This window comes from Andrena cerasifolii, chromosome 15, assembly GCF_050908995.1.
Source record: "Andrena cerasifolii isolate SP2316 chromosome 15, iyAndCera1_principal, whole genome shotgun sequence".
NCBI classification, from domain to species: Eukaryota; Metazoa; Arthropoda; class Insecta; order Hymenoptera; family Andrenidae; genus Andrena; species Andrena cerasifolii.
The window spans coordinates 9,920,578-9,941,524 of record NC_135132.1 but is presented as its reverse complement, the minus strand read 5'-3'; the positions used below and the strand labels follow the sequence as shown (position 1 = coordinate 9,941,524).

General features: G+C 50.7%; 1 protein-coding gene across 3 annotated transcripts in view; it reads left to right on the top strand.

Annotated features, from left to right (window-relative positions):
• The window catches only part of Alpha-man-iib (alpha-Mannosidase class II b), a 106,429-nt gene extending 85,848 nt beyond the window's left edge, over positions 1-20,581 (top strand). For all 3 annotated transcript variants that reach the window (XM_076828403.1, XM_076828404.1, XM_076828405.1), the window contains 4 exons: positions 3,168-3,340; positions 6,320-6,453; positions 15,628-16,096; positions 16,462-20,581. In XM_076828403.1, coding sequence (XP_076684518.1) covers positions 3,168-3,340; positions 6,320-6,453; positions 15,628-16,096; positions 16,462-18,604 — 2,919 coding nt within the window. In that variant the 3' untranslated portion in view covers positions 18,605-20,581. The remainder of the gene's footprint in view (positions 1-3,167; positions 3,341-6,319; positions 6,454-15,627; positions 16,097-16,461) is intronic.
• The last annotated feature ends 366 nt before the right edge of the window (positions 20,582-20,947 follow it).

Sequence of the window (20,947 nt, the reverse complement as noted above, 5' to 3'; positions counted from 1 at the left end):
GGATGGTAGACGCTCTCCTTTTCGTTCGCGCCTGTATCGAAGCTTCAGATTTGATTGGTAGAGGCGAGGAGTTTTAGTCCTCATTGTTAGTGAAAGTGGAGCCAACTTGGGCCAATCACTTTCTACTTCGCGGGTTCAAAGTTTGCCCATATTCTTCAGTAGTTCGCACCCAGTTCTACGATATGGACCAAGTTTCTGTCAACAAATGGTCATTTAGGTAACAATCTCACTGCGTGGACCACGAGCTTCCTAGTTACCCTTGATGACCTCCCTGGCAGTCTTATCTTCCACTTCGAGGGACCCGAAACAGAAATATCACGCTCAAGCTTCTAGATCTCACTCACAGGGGATGTCAGACAACTCGGAAATTCAGAAAATTATTATAAAAATTGGGTTAAATTATCCCCGCGTTGCATAACTTCTTCGATTTTGAAAAAAAAATACATTTTTGGACTCGTACAAGTGATGATAATGGGAAAATAATAAAAAAGTTGTGTGTTTCGGAATTTATTTAAAAACAAGATTATGTAATGTTGCAGAAAAGCAGCGTAAAATTTAAACCACTTTTGACTTTTGTATTTTAGAAATACAGAAGAAATGTTTTTTTAATACAAATTTTAAATAGCTATTGCAACGAAAGACGCGAAGACTGATTTTTCATTAATCACTGACGAATGATTTTTCTACTTTTTTCGCCATTGCGTTTAAGATTCCTTAAAAACCGCATGTAAATCTTTAGAAACTAGGATAAATATCCTTTACAATAAGGTAGTTACATAACACTACATGCTAGTTACAACACCAACAATTAAAAAGAAAAAATCTGTTGCACATTTGCAACAGAATGCAACGAAGGGTTATCGAATTAAGGATTGGGGGTAGCTTGAAAAGTATACCTTTCAAAAAAACATGCAACTTGTGTTGAAACTTCTTCCCAATCTCTCTCACTGTTCTCAAGATATTCCACGAAAAAGAAAATTCAGCATCTCTTTAAACGGGTGCACTACAGCGCGAACAAAAAAATAGGTTCGCATATTTTTCTGAATTTCCCGGTCGCTTAACTCCCCCCGTCAGCAACCCCTGCTACTCGCATTCTACACTCGTTAATTAACCCCCTCGATAAAGCCACAGAGATCCACGAGTCCTCCACTCGCTCGCTTTAAAATTCAGATGATCGATCAGCCAGAAGCGGCAGACCCGCAGCAGCGAAGCATCCACCGAAAGACACTTCACTCCTGCTCAGAGGCAAGGTGGAATCCTCGCGCCCCTCGCTTAAGAATCGATCCCCGGAAGTTTGGGGCGAGGGGCACGGACCAGCAATAAACGTGGATGCATAATAGAGATTCGTCGGCGAACTATGCGCGGCTTAGCGTGCCGCGGCTTTCGCCGCTGATTATGAGCGAATGGGTATCGGTTTATCGCGATCCTTTGTCGCAGCGGTGCTCAGCTGGCCCCGAGCCTCCTCTTTTTCCCGTCGCGGCCGAGTCAGCCTGAAAGATCAAACAGGGTCGCCGCGTTAAATATTCATAAAGGCACTCACGAGAAAAGCGAGGGAAAAAATTCAACCGCCATGAATTTCCATTGGCGACGAACTTCCAAGTTCGACGAATTTCTGATGCAGCCAGTGGCCTCGAAATCTCATCTGCCGGATCTGCATAACGTTGAAAGGGGGTGGCGCGAATCGATTATCCACTTGCTCGGTGAAAAACTATCGCTTAGAGGAGAGACAGTTGGACGGACTCCCCTGGTTTATCTCTCGAATGTTTTGATATCGATTCAGTTCTGGGCGGATGATCTCACGCCCCGGTACCCTCCGATTGTCCGCGATGAACAACAATCAAGCGGCAGCCACGTACACGCGAACGAACCGATGGTAAATTGTAATGAGCCCCGTAAATTGTTTTACGGGCAACGTTGGCCGACCTGCGGCTGCATTACCGCCTCGACACGGCCAGTGTATCAATTACGAAATAACGTCGTTACCGTGGGCGAGCCTGGTGCAGCCTAATTAACGAATTCCCCGGCTCGAGACTATTCCTCGAGTGTCCCTGCTCGAGAACCGCTGCCCGGGCACCGGCTCCCTTTGGACGGAGCCCACCGCGAATTCGTATAAGCCGATCAATTTCGAGCAATTCACGATTCTACCGATAATTAGGGCTTCTTCGAGGTGGAACGGCTAGCGGGGTGTTCGTTAAGCCGCTAGATTGGGCGGTGAATTCTCGTGGAGGATGTTAGAACCCAGATGTCCGACCATAGCTTGACTGGTTCTACTTGAAGTCTGGTCCCACCCACTTTCACTAACGAGGAGAGTCGCCCAGGTGTCCGCCTCAGATTGCTTTGGTTTTTGGGTATGTTTTAGAGGACCGAAAAATAAGATATGCGTGTTTTTTTTTATAGCGGCCCGTTTTTATATTTAGGGGGTGAAACCACCCTTCAAAGTTATAAGATTTGCAGTTGTTTGTTTCTGATTGCTTTGGTTTTTGAATATGTTTTAGAGGACCGAAAAATAAGATATACGTGTTTTTTTATAGCGGCCCGTTTTTATATTTCGAGGGTGAAACCACCCTTCAAAGTTATAAGATTTGCAGTTAATTGTTTCTGATTGCTTTGGTTTTTGAATATGTTTTAGAGAACCGAAAAATAAGATATGCGTGTTTTTTTATTTCGACTCGTTTGCATGTTTAGGGGGTGAAACCACCCCTCAAAGTTCATAAGGGGTACAAAATTGTGTTGAGTAAAACTTCGTATGAAAATACATGTCCAAAAAGCAAAGCAATCGGAGGCGGGACCCACCTGTTCTTATGAAATTTGAGGGGTGGTTTCACCCTCCAAACATGCAAATAGGCCAGAATAAAAAAGTTACCTGTTTCTTATTTTTCGGTGCTCTAAAACATACAAAAATCAAAGCAATCGAAGGCGGACACCTGGGAGACTTTCCTTGTAAGTCACGTGACATGGAACTGGCCTAAAGGAATGCTTCTATGGCCACTCGGCCTTCTGTCCCTCGATTGTTCGCTGAAATATTCAACGTCGTGGTTAAGTGTCCCTGCAAAATTCCAAGGCTCTCGTTTGCTGTATTTCTGTGCGTGTAGTTGGGAAAGTGGTGTAGTTGGGGAAGTGGTGCAGTGCATTATTTAGCTAAAGACACTTGCGATATTCGATTGCAGGTGATCCTGGTGCCACACAGCCACACGGACCCAGGATGGCTGAAGACGTTCGAGCAGTACTTCCACAGCTCCACCAGGAGCATCCTGAACAACATGGTCTCGAAGCTGCAGCAGTGGCCGAATATGACTTTCATCTGGAGCGAAGTGTCCTTTTTATCACTCTGGTGGGAGAGGTGAGTGTCTGGAACTTTACATTACTTCGCCTCCCATTCCCCCGCAACTGCGGAATTAATAATAAAGTCACCGGGACCCGGGCGAAACTTTACTACAACGGCTGTCTGCGCGAGCCACTCGAATCGCGGCATTAAAACTCTTCCCTCCTCCATATTATTTAATACCAAACACTAACTAGCTTAAACAAAACGCGCCAAGTAACATTACAACAATCACGCGATCCTCGAGCGCTAGAGGATCAGTGGACCAAAGGAAACAGCAGAATGTCACGTACCAGCATGGGATTGCGAGCGTTAGTGCGCGCCAGCGCCACCAGAGGTCTAACCTTTCAAACTCTTTCTCGCAAGTGGCAGGTGCCAGTCTCGTTCGTATATATACAAGTTCCAAGTTTATTCCTCTCGGTCCCAAGACGGAGCGCACCTCTTCTCCTCATAGATACTTGAAACGCCACTTCAACCGGCCTTCGGGATTACGGGACAGGAGGAGGAGGATTGGGAGAGAGAGATCCCTTTCTCGCCCAGGAAAAAAGGGCGGTTGCGGACCGTTACAAGACGACAATTTCCACCTACGGACACCCACTCTCATCGTCGCCACGCTGTGTGCGCAAACGGGTTGGCAAAATCGACGAGCACCTAGCAGAAGAGCCTTCGATTGTCTCGGGCAGCATCGGTTTTTACGCGCGTACGTGTACCGTGGAGGCCGATGGTCGTAAAAGGGCCCATTAAGAAGAGTATATAGATGATAGCTTCTGGATGGAAGGGAGCAGTTTAAGGCGAGCGTCTTGCGCGTGGGAGGGTATCCAGTAGGATCGTGAGGATCCTGAGGATCTGGTTCTTTAACGACAGAAAGAAAGAAGGCGGGGATAAAGATGAGGAAGTATCGGGGGCATAAAATGGGATCGAGAAAAGGGAGCGAGATAAGTCCCACCCTTCTTTGCAGAGGCTCCTGCCCGTCGAATCGAACAAGGGGATGGATGGATGGATGGGAGCTCTGACCAAGCCATTCCCTGGGACAAAGGGAATCGCCTCGGAATCGAATGTAAGAGGATAACGAGGAAATCGTGGGTAGGACCGGAATAGAAGATTTCCCTGAGCTACCCTGCGTTCGCGTGATGTACGCGCCGCCGTGGAACGAGGCTGTCATAAAACGGCCCATTAAGAGAAGGAATAGCAGCATGCTTTCGACCAGGGGCAATATCTGCAAGATCGAAAACCACTTCCTTCCCTTAACAGCCTGGAACGCCGCTGGTGAGAACGGAGAGTCCGCGTCGAGTGGAATTTCGAAATGAGCAGGAGGGTGGTGGGTTGCTCCCTCTTGTGGATTAGCGCGGAGGTCGTTTCGAGGGGAAAGGGAGGATAATTATAAATTGGTAGTTTCGAGCGGAGCGTCTGAAGAATTCTTGGACTCGGAAGAATACGCGTGGAGGCAAGATGGCCGAGTTTCTGACGCTCGAGGGGTAAATCCGAGCGGCCGAAAGGCGGAAGCAGAAGCGGACCGGAATTGGTCGGTGGTTTACGAGCGATGGGAGCGGAGAAAGCACGGTGGAAGGCCGAGGGAATCAGTGGGACGCGGGGCAGGCGATAAATATGATTTGTATCGCGGATTGTATCGCGCGAAATTACAAGTTGCAGCGTTACACGTTACTCGCGGCTATCTGCTATGTAACTCACAATTACGCCGGCGGTATATCACCCGGGTAAGATATTCGTATTTAACCCCCTTTAGGTGGTGAATTATGCTCGAAGGAAAGTCCCCCGGCTCCTGCCACCCCCGTTTCCCTTTCTGACCGATTCGAGGGCGCACGGAGGGCGATAGCTTCGCTCCACCTACCTGCACCTACGACTGTTTCCTTTAAATTGAGACCTATCACGGAACTTCTTGCTTCCTCGCGAAACTTCAACAGAACCAAACAGAAAATCCACTGGGCCATTTCTCGTTCTCCTCGAAATCATTTAAGGGGGCATACCCGTTTTAACCCTCGGAAAATGTGTACATTTTGTGGATTTTTTTACAAGTTAACGGCTTAATGAAGATTCCCTGTTTTTAGCCGTCTAAAATCGAGAGACTTTCGGATATGTATCCGTAACTTCCGAAAAACAATAGTTTTTTTACTGAAACTTTTTTTATAAGTAGTTCATAATACTATGTAAAGATAGTAAAAAAACGGGAGATCTTCATCAAGCCCATGACTTGTAAAAAAATCCACAAAAAGTACACATTTTCCGAGGGTTCAAACGGGTATACCCCCTTAACCCTGAGGAGTGAAAGTCTCGCGAAAGAAGCTCCGCTGGTAGCGTCTTCTAAAGGAAAGGAATCCTGCAGGGACAAGGAGTCGCGAGGATCACCACCGTAACCTTCGATCCTAACCACGTCGGGCTCCCAATGGTTTAGAGGCGAGGGTGAGATTCGTGGCGGCTTTACGGCGAGAGTAAACGACCCAACCAGGAAACTACCCCGGGGGTGGGGGTGTTATGGGTCGTGCTGCACGGGCAGTCGCACAAATCACGAAATTCTGTCAGGGTTACGCGCTGTAAATCCTCTCGTTGTCGCTGACGATCGTGTAACGTTCCATTTGCATTCTTCAGCGGTGGCTTTCGATCGCGCGGTACCTGTCGGAGTACCCCGACCGCCGGGGGCTGTTTCAGCGATAATGGCACCCCGGGGTATTTCGATCGGGTTAAACGCGGCGCTGTTAACGTTCGGGGTGCAGATCAAACATCTTGCTTTCCAGGAGAAACAGCTGAAGGGAAGCTGGAATTCGACTTTATGGGCTGGTGCAAGGGATGTAACTCGGGGAGTTATCGTTCAAGTTCTCTGGCAGCTGTATTATCCCAAATGGGAGTTACGTAACCGAAGATACCCCGCGGGATGCTTGCTCCCGCTCCTTCGAACCTTTGATCTTTAAAAAGCACTGCAACTCCGTTGGATAAAGGGGTGTTCGCGAAGCAACTAATCGATGGCGGCTTCTCTGTTCGCAGTGCCCACCCCACGAAGAAAATGGTCGTCAAGAGGCTGGTGAAAGATGGCAGGCTGGAGATGACCACTGGGGGCTGGGTGATGACCGACGAGGCGACTTCGCACATCTACGCTATGCTGGACCAGCTCATCGAGGGTGAGTCTTCCTCCCAGAATACTTTCACGTTCTGTCACCGGGGATAACATAGTAATGGCTTAGTGCAGAAATATTGCACCTCCACTTTTTGAGAAATTTCAGTTTTTACATCCAGCAAATAATTCTTCACTGTTTCTTCATGCTGTATAAAAATCACATTTATATCTACTTTATAAATTTGCAATGATGCAAGTTTAAATCTGCTTTTCTCGAAAGCACTAAAAGTGGACATTCCTTTAATCACGCCGCAAAATTCGGCAACATTCAGGCTTTTTTTCTCAGCGAATACTGTTAGAATATAATGTTTATTTATTTAAGAAAATAAAAGTTACACAGTCGAACGTCGGTATAATAATAATAAGAACTGTATAAAACTTAAACTAAAAGTAATAGAAAGAGTAGTCTTTAGCGCGATACAAGTTAACCGTTCAGAGGGTTTTCTCGGACTGAGAAGCGCAGGGGTCGAGAAGACCGTTTCCCCCTCTTTTGGGTCTCCTGTACCGAAGGAGAGGAAAACTCATAAATTACCGGGTCCTTAAAGTCCCTGACACTCTAACTCTAGGAACAGTCTATCGTACATATTCCAACGAATACAACGAGTAACGATGTCAAACTTTTTTTTATTTATTAAGCTACTTGTAATATACACGAAACAATTTTTTAAATACCCCGAAGAACCACGTAACGACGTTGAAACCCATTGTTACGCATTCCCCCGAAGAAGCCAAAGAGAAACCACCCCGCAATCGCACGAGCGCGCGAGGTAGGCGTTCATGGGTTCATATTTCACGGAGCTGACAGGGAAACGAGTCCCGGAAGTGGAGGATGCCTCGGACGTTTCGCAGACAGAGGGTAGGACGCAATAACCGTTCCCCCCTCGAAGAAGGAGGGGAAAGGCTCGAAGGGATTTCGGAGTCGATCCAGGGACGCGCACTCGAGACTCGACAGAGCAATAAGCAGGGCGACGGTTCCTCGGGGTGATTGCCCTTGCCTGCTCCTTCACGCCCTCCGATTACGCCCGTCCGCCGCGCGGTGAAAGGAAAAGGATCCAGGGGTTTAATGCCCGCGCGGTTCCCGACGCCAGAGAGATTTTATTGCGCCCGTGGAATCCCTCTGATTACCCCGCAGGTGCCACCGAAGGGGCAGCGTAGCTGGTCGCGATGATAATTACCATTCTGGGTGCCATCGGGCGCTCCTTCCACGGGAGGGCTCGAAACCAGGAGCAAACGCGGGTGAAAGTAAGCGAGCTCGATACCGAAATCCTGCCGTTTGGTCTGGTTAGAAGCCGTCGCGGGTTCGGGCCGGATAACGTGTTGCGTTTTCATCGTTACGTATTCACGCGCGGAATATTCGGGGAATATTTGCCGATATATCGGCCCTGTAATGCCCTCGGGCGCGTATTGACCGCGTCCGCCCTGGAAATTTAACGTACTAAGCGGCCATGCATATTCAGGAGCCTAATAATTGGAAGTTAATGCAGCTGGCCGGCATTATTTCAATGGGACGCCGGCTGATCCCGTAAATCATCGCATACCTCGCTCCAGCTCATCCCCCTGCCCATATGGTGTCTTCGATGTGGAATATAAAGCTATTAGAATCCTGCGAAGAAACCTGTATGTAGGCGCGTTTCCACGCCGAGGACCCCGCTTCGTTCACCAACAGCTACGCGGTGAACAAGACGAACTATCGTAATATATTTGACAGTTTAAATTATAAGCTTTCGAGCGTATATCACCACTTTTAAAATAAGCGAATAGTTTAAGAAAATTGTACAGTAGATGTTCCACAAAAAATCCCGAAAATCGCGTTCTGTTTCGCCAGCTGACCAGGCACAACCCCTTAAAAAAATTCATAAAAAGTCCCTTCGTTTCGCAATCCTAGGTATCCGTAACCTCTTAAATTACTTGTGGAATTAAATCGCAGGGTTCGATGATCCCCCAAGTCCGCATAGAAATTTTCATCAAAACCACTGTTGAAAAACAATTTACAAGTAATTAATGGTGGCAGAGTTAAGCGCCTCGCACCGTGTACATAGGAATCGGTGGTTGAGTGAGAACTCGCGATAGAGCGAGGTCGGTCGAAATGCCCTCTTGTGGCGAGTACGGCGGGACCGCTACAAAGCTGTCCTACATCCATTTCCAGCGACAGACGGTGTACGTTGCACGGCAAAGGATCCAGCGATCCCTCTGGTCCACAGAGTATCCGTTCGCGGGAGATACGATCCCGCAGATCCAGTGTAAACATCGCCAGATAGAAGCGTTTACGGTCGCGCCGTATCGCGGGGCGCCTTTAAATTCCCCTTTCCTCTGTCGCAGGACCCACGAGCGCAATCGAAGGAGAAGTCCTGACGGCGATATTACGCGGCCGGGATCTCTCCACGGGCGAATATCTTCGGCGAAAGCTCTCCCCTGTATAAAGGGTGTAATTTAAGACCGCCAGGATGTACGGGGGGATCCACCCTCTGATCCTCCTTGCCGCTACCCCTCGGCGGACGGATCCAGTTGCCGTCACCGAGCGGAGGCTTTTCGAGGAGCCGCGCGGAAGAATCGGAGATGCGAGGGGATGATCGAGGGGGGGTACAATAAGATTTCGCGACGCTTTATCTGCGATTGATCGATGGGGGGGAACTAAGAAGCCCCACCCCTTAGGATCCGAACCTGAGAATCTCCGGTTTCTCGGCTGATTACGCGCGATCGAAGCGGACCGACGCGCTCCTCGCGTGCTTTCTGGGGGAGAAGCTCGGTGGTGGATCGAATTGCTCGGTGAAGGAATAGAAGGATAGGTTCTGTTCCCGAATTGAAACACACAATAACGTTCAACGTGAGTCTTTTATTCAGTGACTTATATCTGCTGAAACGTTAAGACTTGTTGAGGTCAGGATGAAGACTGCCACGTCTGCCGGACGCACAATTTTCCGGCAAGACGCGCGCGGGTAGAAAACTCCTCCTAATTGGTTGACCCGATGCCGATGTCAACCGATCGGTATCGCTCGGACCCCTAAATCGCGCCACCTATTTCGCGCGTCTACGGCGCGCTTCCACCATAGCGGGGGTGAAATTTGGCGGGAGAAATACTTCTGGTAACGCAGCAGGATTTCCCCAGACCCCGAGGTGCGTGACGTGGCCGGTCGCCCTACAGAAACTCAAGGTTTACGATACCCGCAATAACTATTGAGGCCGTAAACGAAAGTCTCTAAGAAAACATGCTTTGTTCAAATCACGAAAAGAACGGAAAGCGGCTTACTCAAAAATAGTTTTGCTGGCGCGCGTGTCATAAACCGTGCCGACCATCTGTACGCCAAATGTTCATATTTTGCCGTACCGATGACCGCTACACTCGGCTTGTTTTGGAATCGGGGGCGAGGTAGATACGCTCGAAACTCGAAATGGGCCAGTTTTCGCGGAATTATGCGTTCGGCCGCGCGAGAGCGCTTCGACGTAATTTACGATCGCCGGGCGCGTCTAATTCGGATCGAGGCCGCTCGATCAATGGGACACGGCTGATTTATCGCGCTCCACGTAAGGACAATGGGCCGGGTCAACGACAATGGGCTGTCCTATTGTTTATTCATAGGGAAACGGGGAATTACGGCCGGCCGAGTAATTATCCTTCTTTCGAACTTCCTGAAATCGTCCACTAGAGCCCTATCACCTTCAGAATCACTGGACAGGAAGGGTATTATGTAAAACCACCGGTGTCGGGTGATTCGGCGTGAAAAACCGCGTCGATTATGTGGAACGAAGTTTCCTCCTACGAGCCGTCGTTATCCAGCAAATCGAGTTTGAAAATTGTACCGCGCGCGACGACATGTCCGCTACGCGATACTTCTAAAGGAATTTCTCGAGAACGGTGGCTAGTAGGGAAAAACTTTATACCACCTTTTCGATGTATTTTATAGCGGCGAATCATTCCACGTTAATGCCGAAACGATCCGACCTCGCGTTTCCCCGTGAATCCATCTGAAACCTTAAAAAAAGGAGGGTGAACGAGTGCCTCGTTGAAGCGATTGTTATCGGAGTAGTCTATAAACGAAAACAAGGGTAAAGCGACACTAATGCCCGCGATTAAAGCTACATCAGGGTCTCGGAGTCGGTGGATTAAGGGACCTTCGGAATCCCCGAGTCCTGGAACAGGCACCGTCGGGGGAAGGAGATAAGCGGGCCGATGGCTGCTGCTCCCTCGGTATCGACAATTGCAGAAATCGAGATAACCGCGATGCAACGGGGGGGCGTTCTGGCTCGCCTGGAACGAAGCGCAGGAAGCACGATAATAACCGGAAGTGCACCGGGACGGGTCCATTACCGGCCTGTCCTGGAGCAGCTCGGTCGTTTCGGTTCCTCCCTGGAAATTAGCGGTGGCTAACGAGCCCCGCGTTATCTCTGCGCCGAGCTCGATCGTGCAAGACTCTCGCGTCTTCGGCCAGCAAACGAGGATCGACCTACGTTCGTTTCGGCTAGAAACGATCTTTCTCGAGGATCCTTCCACCGGAACAATTAGTCGTCCCTGTTGCCCCACCGAATCCGCGTTTATTATCCAGGGAACGTTGGAGAGATCTCGGTGCTCGCAGGGATCGAAAGTGCCTTCGATAGCCGCGAAATAAAAGCAACAAGTGGCGCGCGGGGTATTTATTATCCTTCCGTTTGCCCGCTGCACTTCCGCCGGCCGACTAATGCGACGCCTCTCCACTAGACGAGTCTGTCAGTGGTAGAGGTCGACGCTCTATCGAACGGCGGAGAGCCGAAGTAGTCGCGGACCGTATAGCGCCAGGCCGTCGCTAGTGGCAGTGGACGTTTTAAGGTCAGACGTGCCGGAACGGCGGTGGAAATTTCATTGTCGCCTCGTTTCCCACCCCCGCCCCGAGGAAGCAACCCCGGGAGACTCTCCGAACGTATAAATAGTTGATCCGCAACCACTTTTCCGCGGAGGCTCGATGAGAAATTTAAGGGAAGATCGCTAATCTTCCCCGACGCACGAAAGTTACCGGTGGAATTACTTCTCGGGGGCACCGCCAAGCCGAGGGAAACTCCGCGACGTTCTCTTCGCGCGAAATGTGTTTCGCTGGGAATTTGTTTAGCGGGGAGGAGAAAAATTGCATTGCGAGAGGGGAAACGTGGGGACGTTCCGGAGCTTTTAGCGCTCGGCTCCGCTGAACGTTTCTTCCATTCCAGAGCTTTCGCTGCTACGTTCGCGCGCGCGCCAGCCTTTCACCCCTGATCGTGTGGCAGGGGCTGCTTCTGCTCGCGCGATAACTCGCTTAATGCACACATGTCGTGTCTAATGAGTTATAATCAGTCGAGCACCGGCTGAGTGTAGTTTAATGGTTTGTTCGCTCGTATTAGGCTGCGCCACACCCTTCCACCCTTTCGCCCTTCCAGCTTCTCTCCCTTCTCCTCGCCTTTTTCGCATCTCCGCTGCTACGCGCTCGCCTTTGATATTTCCGCGCTCTGTCGGCCCTCCGAGGACCATTTTTGCTCCGCATTTCCACGAAATTCGAACCCTCGTAATTGCAGAGTTCAAGTCTCTTTGCGGTTCGAAGCGTCTTCGAGAGAATCGATTTTCGACAAGTTCCGCTGATTTTTCAGGAGCCAATTTTTTTTGCCATTTTTGTCGGAAACAAAGACGCGCGGATCTTCGCGTCTCTCTCGGTCCGGGCTCCTTGGAAACGTCTGTGATAACGGGGGATGCGCCGAGCACCGAAGGGAACGCGCAATTTGCGGGCCGGAGCCAGGCTTCCTCGAATAATTGACGCAATTTCCGAGCCACCGATGACTCCGTGAATGCGGATCCCACAGGCTAACGGACCGGTAACAATCCGCCGCGGCGGACGTTAATGTTTAAGCACGCTCCGGCGATCTCGAGCACGGCCGAATCGAAAATGCCGAGGACACTCTGCTCCTGAATTGCCGGAGAGTCTACTCGGGCATTAAGAGACTCGAATGGCTAGCGTCACGGGCAAAGAATCGATTCCACGGGAAATCCCCACTCCTCTGCTCTTGGACACTGGCTGCAACGCGTCTCAAGCGTCGATACTTGCTCGTAATTACTGAATGTACTAAACGAGTACTTGGGGCGAAGAGTAATTCTTATAATAGTAAGACTGTTTCAATTTTTCTGTACGTAAAACTTTCCCCTCATTTTGAGATCGTTTCGGGGGGCTTGTTCGGAAAGAAGAGTACTCGCGAGTTGCTCGAACCCGTCACTACTTTCGCCAAAAAGCGCCCCGCGCTGGGCACTCACCCGAGGAAACGTTTGAGGAGAAACTGTGGGATCAGAAACCCCCAGAAAAGGCGTCCGAAATATTTAATTGTATTTTTTCTTTTTTGCTTATTTTCTATCTAGGTACTTACTATTTTTTTTCCTTTATTTTATTCATTTTTGTGTTTCTGCTTTCGTGTATAATTTTTTATATTATTTTTTTAATACTAGTATATGTATTTAAGAATGCAAATTAAATACATTTAGGTATATCGGTTTAAGCCTATATTGTACGAGAAATACAATTACTCAATATTTGGTGACTCCGCTTTTAGCTTTTATGACGGCTTGGATTCAGCGCGACGTAATGCATTCTGTGGCTACTTCCTGCAGTTTTGGAATATTCTCTATTATTTTTTAATAAATAACATACATATTTCTTCGTCCAGGATACAAAACAAAAACCTGAATCCCAATTCTACACGACCAAGGATCCTTCAAGTTTGCTGAATAAAATAAAGTAACCAACGTTGGATGGTCGTTAAGCGATGTTGGTAGCCAGGATGCGTGTTATCTCTCGGTCCTCGGAGGGTTGCTGCAGCCGAGTGACCCAAATGTTCTCTTCAGGGTGCCCCAATTTCTGTTCCGAGCGCGCGCTCCCTCGTCAACTTCCGTCTTCCCGCTCGCCCAGATATCTGTTCCCATTTATCTTTCAGCGGGAGTTCTTGTATCCCGTTTCCATCGGCTGGCTCCGAATTCCACGCGAGCGAGCACGACTGGCAAAGTAACGGAAAACGAGGTAATTCCGCGTGCTCGATGGGCGCGAAGGGATATCCAGCGTTGGATGCAGCGCTGCACTTACCCCCGATGTCCCTAGAGAACCACGTTAGCACGCGTGTTTGGCTTTGGTGCGCGCAAAGTGCAGGCTTCCGCCCCGCCCGAGCGCCGACTAGCACGGCTTTCCAGAGGAAATTTCGGCTCCACCCGCACTTGAAAGTGATTGCATTAGCGGGATAATTGAGGTCGCCTCCTTGTCTCGGCGCGTGCGACGGGGCGCGGGGGTGGTTTGCGCCTCGAACGGGCGATTCAAGTGGGAATTTGCTACGTTTCGGGGGTGTGTAATAAATGGAAGTTCGTGGTTTCTATACGGTCCACAGGAATATTGTATTTCCAGCAATCCAGCGAAGTTCTTCTTCGAAAGGCTTCGCAGCGAGTTGCAGTTAATTCAGACACTGTTCCTCGCGCGCAGAATCTCGTTTTCGATACGTGGTCGGGGCGGACGGGGCCCGTAATCGGTACCTATTTATCAGTTCTCACCCCCCGGAGCATTCCTCGACCACCAGGCAACCCCGTTTCACCCTCTGCAACAGCGGGGAGTTAATCCAGATATGTTGCCACAGGATAGAGGGACTGCGCTTCGAGTTCCCCATTGACGATTTATTACGTCAGTGCATTAACAGCCGCCCCTCCGTCATCAAAGGTATCGTCGACGCGATCGGCGGGAAATTCCGAAATTGCAGGAGACAGCGCGCTATCGTTTCCTTCGGGGCGGAAGGAAAAATCGTGGACGCGTTATGCTCGTCGCCGCGAAACGTGGATTGCCGCAGGCGAGAATTGGATCCGCGGAGGGGTAGAAAAAACACGGACCACCGGGCGGAGAGAGATTTACATGGGAAGAAAGTGGCGCCGAGCGTGTATACGCAACGACGAAAAAGGATGCGGGATTGGATTCGATTCCGCGACAAAGGAGCGGGGCCTGTGTCGGTTTATTTCTGCGGAGTGCGAGCCGTGCCTTTTGTGTTTTCGGAGCCTGTGGAAACGAGTTTGCCGGGGGAACGCCCGGCCATCTCGTTCTCCGCGAGGAACAGCCGCTGATGGACGGTTTCCGTGAAACGCCGACGGCTCGCCGAGCATCTACGTCGACGAATCGAATCCCATCCGCGGCTGACGGTCGAAGAAAATAGGGTTTGGGGTGTCGCGAGCGCCAAGTAGCGGGAGATCCTCTCGGTTATAATAATTTGCAGAGGTGAACCTCGACGAAGATTGGGAAATATCTCAACGGCAGGCCTGACTCCGAGCCTAATCGATCACTGACGCAGAGGCCACTTGATTATATTTTCTCTGTGTCTTTTATAGTAACCAGCGGCAGTGGCCGCGAAGAAAGCATAGGTTCTCGTTCGATCAGCGAAGTTCAAGCATCACAGGCATGTTCAGGAAAAAGATGGGTGACCGTTTTTCTCCTAGTTGCGAGTGTATAAAATTAATACTTCGCCTCCATTATTCCTTATAGTTGACACGATTAGTCCGAGTGTTTGGTGTCTTTCATTCCCCTCCCTTAATCATCGCTTACGAGTGAGAAAGGGTGGTTTTCCGTTCTCGACTCTCGTGGTTCAAGTTGTAATAACTTGGCAACTCGATCGACATGTTTCCAAGTGTTCTCTTCCCCGGGCCCGTTAAAATCCGAGTATCCCGAGTAGAAATACGGAGACTCCTCGGGGGCATATCTATCTGTTCCTTTATTCCCTCGGCCATGTGTTTTTAAATGAAGTCCCTCTTGAAGAATATTTACAAGACGCGACGAGCGCTCCCCGATCAGAGTACGGTCCAGCGGCGTTCAAAGGGGGCGTCTCGTCCCCGGAACCCTCGCGTCAACTCAATCCAACCGCGAATTTAACGAGAACGGGGCTCGTTGTCGCAGCGCACGTCGATCCTTTAATTCGAACACGAAAAGCGCATCATCTTCACTGTCTCCAAGCACCGCTGTGGTATTCACTTGGACTCCCCAACGACAGAACCTCGCCCATTCACCATTATTCCCAACTGTATTCTTACCTTCGGTAAGAGTCTGCATTGCGACCGTAATCAATAAACATTTCACTCCATTTTCGCGCACCTAGATATTCTAAATGCTACCCAAAGGCAGAGGGTGCAGAAAAACCTCCATCGTCCCTACGTTATCTTGTTCTCCTCTTCTTCCAGGTCACCAGTGGCTGAAGACGAACCTGGATGTAATTCCAGAGTCAGGCTGGTCAGTGGATCCGTTCGGCCACGGCGGCACGATCCCCTACTTCCTGAAGGCCTCGGGCGCCTCGGGCACCGTAATCCAGAGGATCCACTACGCCTGGAAGCAGTGGTTCGCCAAGAAGCAGTACGGCGACTTCGTCTGGATGCAGCCCTGGGATCAGACTGGCAAAGCGGACATGCTGACCCACAACCAACCCTTCGACATCTACAACATCAAGCACTCCTGCGGACCGCATCCCCACGTCTGCCTGAACTTCGACTTCAGGAAGATCCGGGGCGAGTACACCGAGTACTCTGTCAGGGCGGTGGAGATCACCCCTAACAACGTGAAGCAGATGGCCGAGCTGCTGCTGGAGCAATACTCTAGGACGGGATCCCTGTTCACGCACAACGTCGTGCTGATGCCCCTTGGGGACGACTTCAGGTTAGGATAATTCGATTTCTCCCCCGTCCTTCAGCTCGAAGGAACTTTCGGAGAAGTTAGCCTCTGGACCCTAGCAGTGCTTAGCCTTCTTGACCCTTTGTCCCATTTACTGCTGGTGGCCCAGGGTCCCCTGTAGCTTGGGGAACCAGTTCCTCTGCTTTCATAATGGATATGGGTGGCTAGTAATTGATTGCGGAACCTCTGAAGCCGGATCCAGACTTGAACGCGTATACGCTGAGCAGGCTGAGCGCGCACGAATGTCCACATCAGAATATTCGTATATTCATTCAAGTCTGGATCCGGTTTAAGCCTATCCAGGAGGCCTATCCGTTCCCTTGCGATGTTTGCTTCTGCTTCTGCTTCAGGTACGACCACGCCATCGAGTGGGACCAGCAGTACACCAACTACAAAATCCTCATGGACTACATAAACAGTCGCAAGGAGGAGTACAACGCGGAGATAGTGTTCGGCACGCCGAAGGACTACTTCCGCGAGATCAAGAAGCGAGTGGAGGAATTCCCCAGCCTGAAGGGGGACTTCTTCGTCTACTCGGACATCTTCAGCGAGGGGAGGCCAGCCTACTGGAGCGGCTACTTCACCACCAGGCCCTACATGAAGATCCTGGACCGCGAGCTGGAGGCGAACCTCCGCTCCGCTGAGATCCTCTACACCATAGCGCTGAATGTGGCCAAGCAGTCCGGCAAGGACTTCATGCTCTACGAGACCTACTTCGAGAAGCTGGTGAAGGCCAGGCGGAACCTGGGCCTGTTCCAGCACCACGACGCCATCACCGGCACCTCCAAGTCCTTCGTCATGAAGGACTACGCCCTGAAGCTGTTCGAGTCCATCTCGGACACCACCAGCTTGCAGAGCTTCGCTATCCAGTCGCTGGCCGGGACCGCCAGCAAGCCGAACTCCGTCTACGTCCTGGCGGAGTCCGACAGAGACAGCTACGAGAAGCTGCCCAAGAAGATCCCGATCGGCGTCAACGGCCAGGAGATGAAGAAAATCGTCCTCTTCAACCCCCTGGCCCAGCCCAGGCAAGAGGTGATCAGTCTGAAGGTCACGTCCTATAAGATCAGAGTCCTGGACCCGCAGAAGAACCCCATTCCCTATCAGATCGCGCCGGTGATGAACGCCACGAGCATCACGCACGACGTCTACGTGCTCCTGTTCGTGGTGGAGCTGAAGCCCTTAGCCATAGCCACTTACCATCTCCAGCAGATCGACAAGGTGCCCATGGAGGCCATCTCCACCGTCTACTGCAGCAAATGCGGCAAGGACAACGTGTTCCCCATCAAGCCGATGCAGGTGGGTGACGTGCAGCTGGAGAACCAGCGGATGAAGCTTCTCTTCGACGGCCAGACCGGATTCCTGAAGAGGGTGACGAAGAAGGCGACTGGCAAAATCATGCAGTGCGCCGTCCAGTTCGCCGCCTACCCTTCCGCGCAGTTCCACAGCGGTGCCTACCTGTTTATGCCCGACCCGAACCTCAGGGACACCGACAAGGACGTGCTGGAGGCGTACACGCCTCATCAGAAGATCTATATCGTTAGCGGGATCCTCAGCTCGCGGCTGACCGTCGAGTATGGCAAGCTGCTCACCCACCACATGGCCATCTATCACAGAGACGGTGGCCTGGGCGAGGCTATCTACTTGAGGAACATCGTGGACTTCGAGACGCCGCCGAAGAACCGCGAAACGGAGATGTTCATGCGCCTGCAGACGGATATACTGAACGGAGACCCTCCGGAGTTCTACACCGACTTAAACGGCCACCAGATGGTGAAGAGGACCAAGATAGAGAGGATAGGCATCGAGGGCAACTACTTCCCCATCACCACGATGGCCTACATAGAGGACACGAGCCACAGGCTCACTCTGCTCGTCAACCACTGCCAGGGAGCGGCCAGCTACCAACCGGGATGGCTGGAGGTGATGCTGGACAGGAGGACTCTGTACGACGACTCGCGAGGAATGGGCGAGGGCCTCCTGGACAACCGGAGGACCGTTATCAAGCACTGGCTGCTGCTGGAGGATATCACGGGCGAGAAGGAGAAGTACTCCAGGCCCTCTCTGTTCGCCAACCACCTGAGCAACGCGCTCAACTACCCAGTGAACATCTTCGTGGTGGACGGCACGGAGAGCGACATCGTAATGGCGCCAGAGATCAGGCTGCTCAGCCAGAGCTTCCCCTGCGACCTCCACCTGCTGAACCTGAGGACCAATCACGACCAGAAACTGCCACACTTCCCCGTGAACAGCGCGCTGATGGTGCTCCACAAACAGGGCTACAGCTGCTCGGTGGGAGTGGACGTGGCCATGAAGCACTGCCCAATCGCGGATAGAATCACCCAAGGGACGTCCTTCTTCAAGCTGCCCAACCTGAACGTCACGAAGACTTCTTTAACGGGCACGAGGACGAAGCACAGACTGAAGGAAGGCCTGCAGGAGGTGAATCTGCAGCCGATGGAGGTGGAGACGTTCAACGTGAACTTCGTCCAATGATCCTGAGCTTTGACAAGCCGACGTCCAAGCTCCAGATGGACATCGTGGATCCCTCTGATCTGGTAGCTTCTTAAACCCTGCCGAGGGTCTGTCTTCTCTTCGTCTTAGGTTCGGGCGTCCACTGCCTTCCATAGTTGCCCTGTTGGAGCTTCTTCCAGCCGAAGGGACCCTCCTCCAGGCTGGGAGCCACCGGTGTACATAATCGACGCGTTATTTCAGTGAACAACCGGGATGAGCGTCCACTGTCTGCACTCAGTGTACATACACCAGGCTACTGTACTCCGCCGTTCCCTTCTCTTAGTTCGGTTCCCTTAGATGAAACGATGAACGAGGACGACAAGTCCAGGGAGGAAGGGAGAGTCGGGAGGGGAAAGAAAATTCTACAGACTCGCTGTCCTCTGACTTCGACCGGTGTACGCGTGTGCTTCCTCGTGCCTCTTGGATTCCTTTCATCGGCTATTGTAGCTGCGACCACTTCCCGAGCCCCGCGCTCCGCCAGTTAAATGGGTAGAGTCAATTTCCAGTCCTGAGCACCCGGGAGCGGCGGAGGCGGGGCTTAGGAGGCTCGGTAGAACCGACTGACGACGCAATCAAACGATCCAAGTGCATCACGGATCCTCAATCTGTACAAAGGGGGTAGGGATTCGGTTGAGGGGATACGCGCGGGAATAGCGAGCAGATCTACAGCAGGCTGCTCCATTTGACTTGGTCGTTCTGAAAGTCTTCTCTGTCGTAGATGGTAGAAGGAAGTTGTTGCTTGTTTCTAAAATTTTTCACTCGAAGCTTTTGCAATTTTTAACCGTTCCGTCGGTATCGCGCGGGAGACACCGGCCCTCCTCGGGCCATTTGACTTGTATTCTTCCAGTTCGATCTGCCTCCGCCCCGAAGAGACCCGCGGATCTCGCCGATTTCTCGAGCCACCTTACAGAGGATAATAAAGTTAAATGGATTACCCTGTGGATAATTATATAAATATATATAAATATATTATATTGTACATATCAAGCCACGACTTCACCTTAGAGACCGTGTATTTGTGATAGGGAGATATAATATAAATGGTATACACCTATTTTCGTATATGAGACATTTTACCAGAGACTCTCTCTTCCACCCTCCGTTCCGGGAGGTGAAAGGGAGCACCAGGACGCGCCCCGGTGCACCCTCCGACGCTCTTCCACTCCTGGCGGGGACGTGAGTTTAGTTGAACGCTGGCTGGCCGACCCCAACCGGCTGGAAAGTACCTATTTTTTACTTTTACTAAAACGCCATCCGGCTGAAGAGGCAAGGTGGTCCTTGATCAGGCGTCCGCTGTACGACAGACTCGTGTAAATATTAGACTAATTAGCGTCGTACGGTTCCCATGCGAGCTGTGTCGCGTTTCTAGGACCTGGGAGCCTGCGCGCCACACGGTGAAGTAAGTCTTTTGGCCATTAAGACAGACGGACTGCTTTCACACGGGGTTTCATGTCCTTTGTGGCCACACCGTCGAATTTTTAACAAACCGGTCCTGAGAATAGGAAGCATTTCTGACTCATAAATTTCAGTAGAAGTAGGATAAGCTTTGCGGTTAGTCTGTACCTTAAGTGGCCAAAAACGGGTAAGCAAGAGGTACCATCTTCGAATCTGCACGGTTCTTGGTCACACGATACCAGCGAGCCTCGCTATGGAACATTTAGCAGCATTGACACGATCGCCGGACTGATCTGTGACTGTCCTTGTAACGATATTGTACCATACTATGTGTTTGTGCTGTCTCTAGAGATGAAAGATCTATATTCAAGATGGTATATGTATACACGTGCACATACACGGTTGTAAACGTGCGTGTACGCGTATATAGAGATTTATTTGGCTCGCGACAGCGACCTGGCCGAGCGACTGAGAACACTTACACACGCGCGCGACAGGATATTCCTTATGGTTACGATGTAATATTATATTTATTGAATAAAGATAGTAACTGGCGTATTTTAATTAAGAGCGTCGTCGTGCATGATTCCTCTACCAATCTATTGTCATTCAGGCGTATAGAGAAATTTGAACGGCTTCGTTGAGACTGTATGAATTTTAATTTAACAGATAAAGCGACGTTCCGGAGGAAGGAACACGCTATCTGCTGTCTTCGGTGCAGAGAAACTAAATACAGTGAAATGAACATTTCTTCCACCAGTTATCCAGCGAGTGTCGCCTCGCGCTTACTCCTAAACCTCGCGGATACAAAGGTACTTCGGTTTGCAATTTTTAACCAGCGATACTTCCGATCACTGCCACCAGATGGCCTCTCGACCGATCCCGCTTTCTCGCAAGTGACCTCGTCTACTCATTCGTATATATACCCTT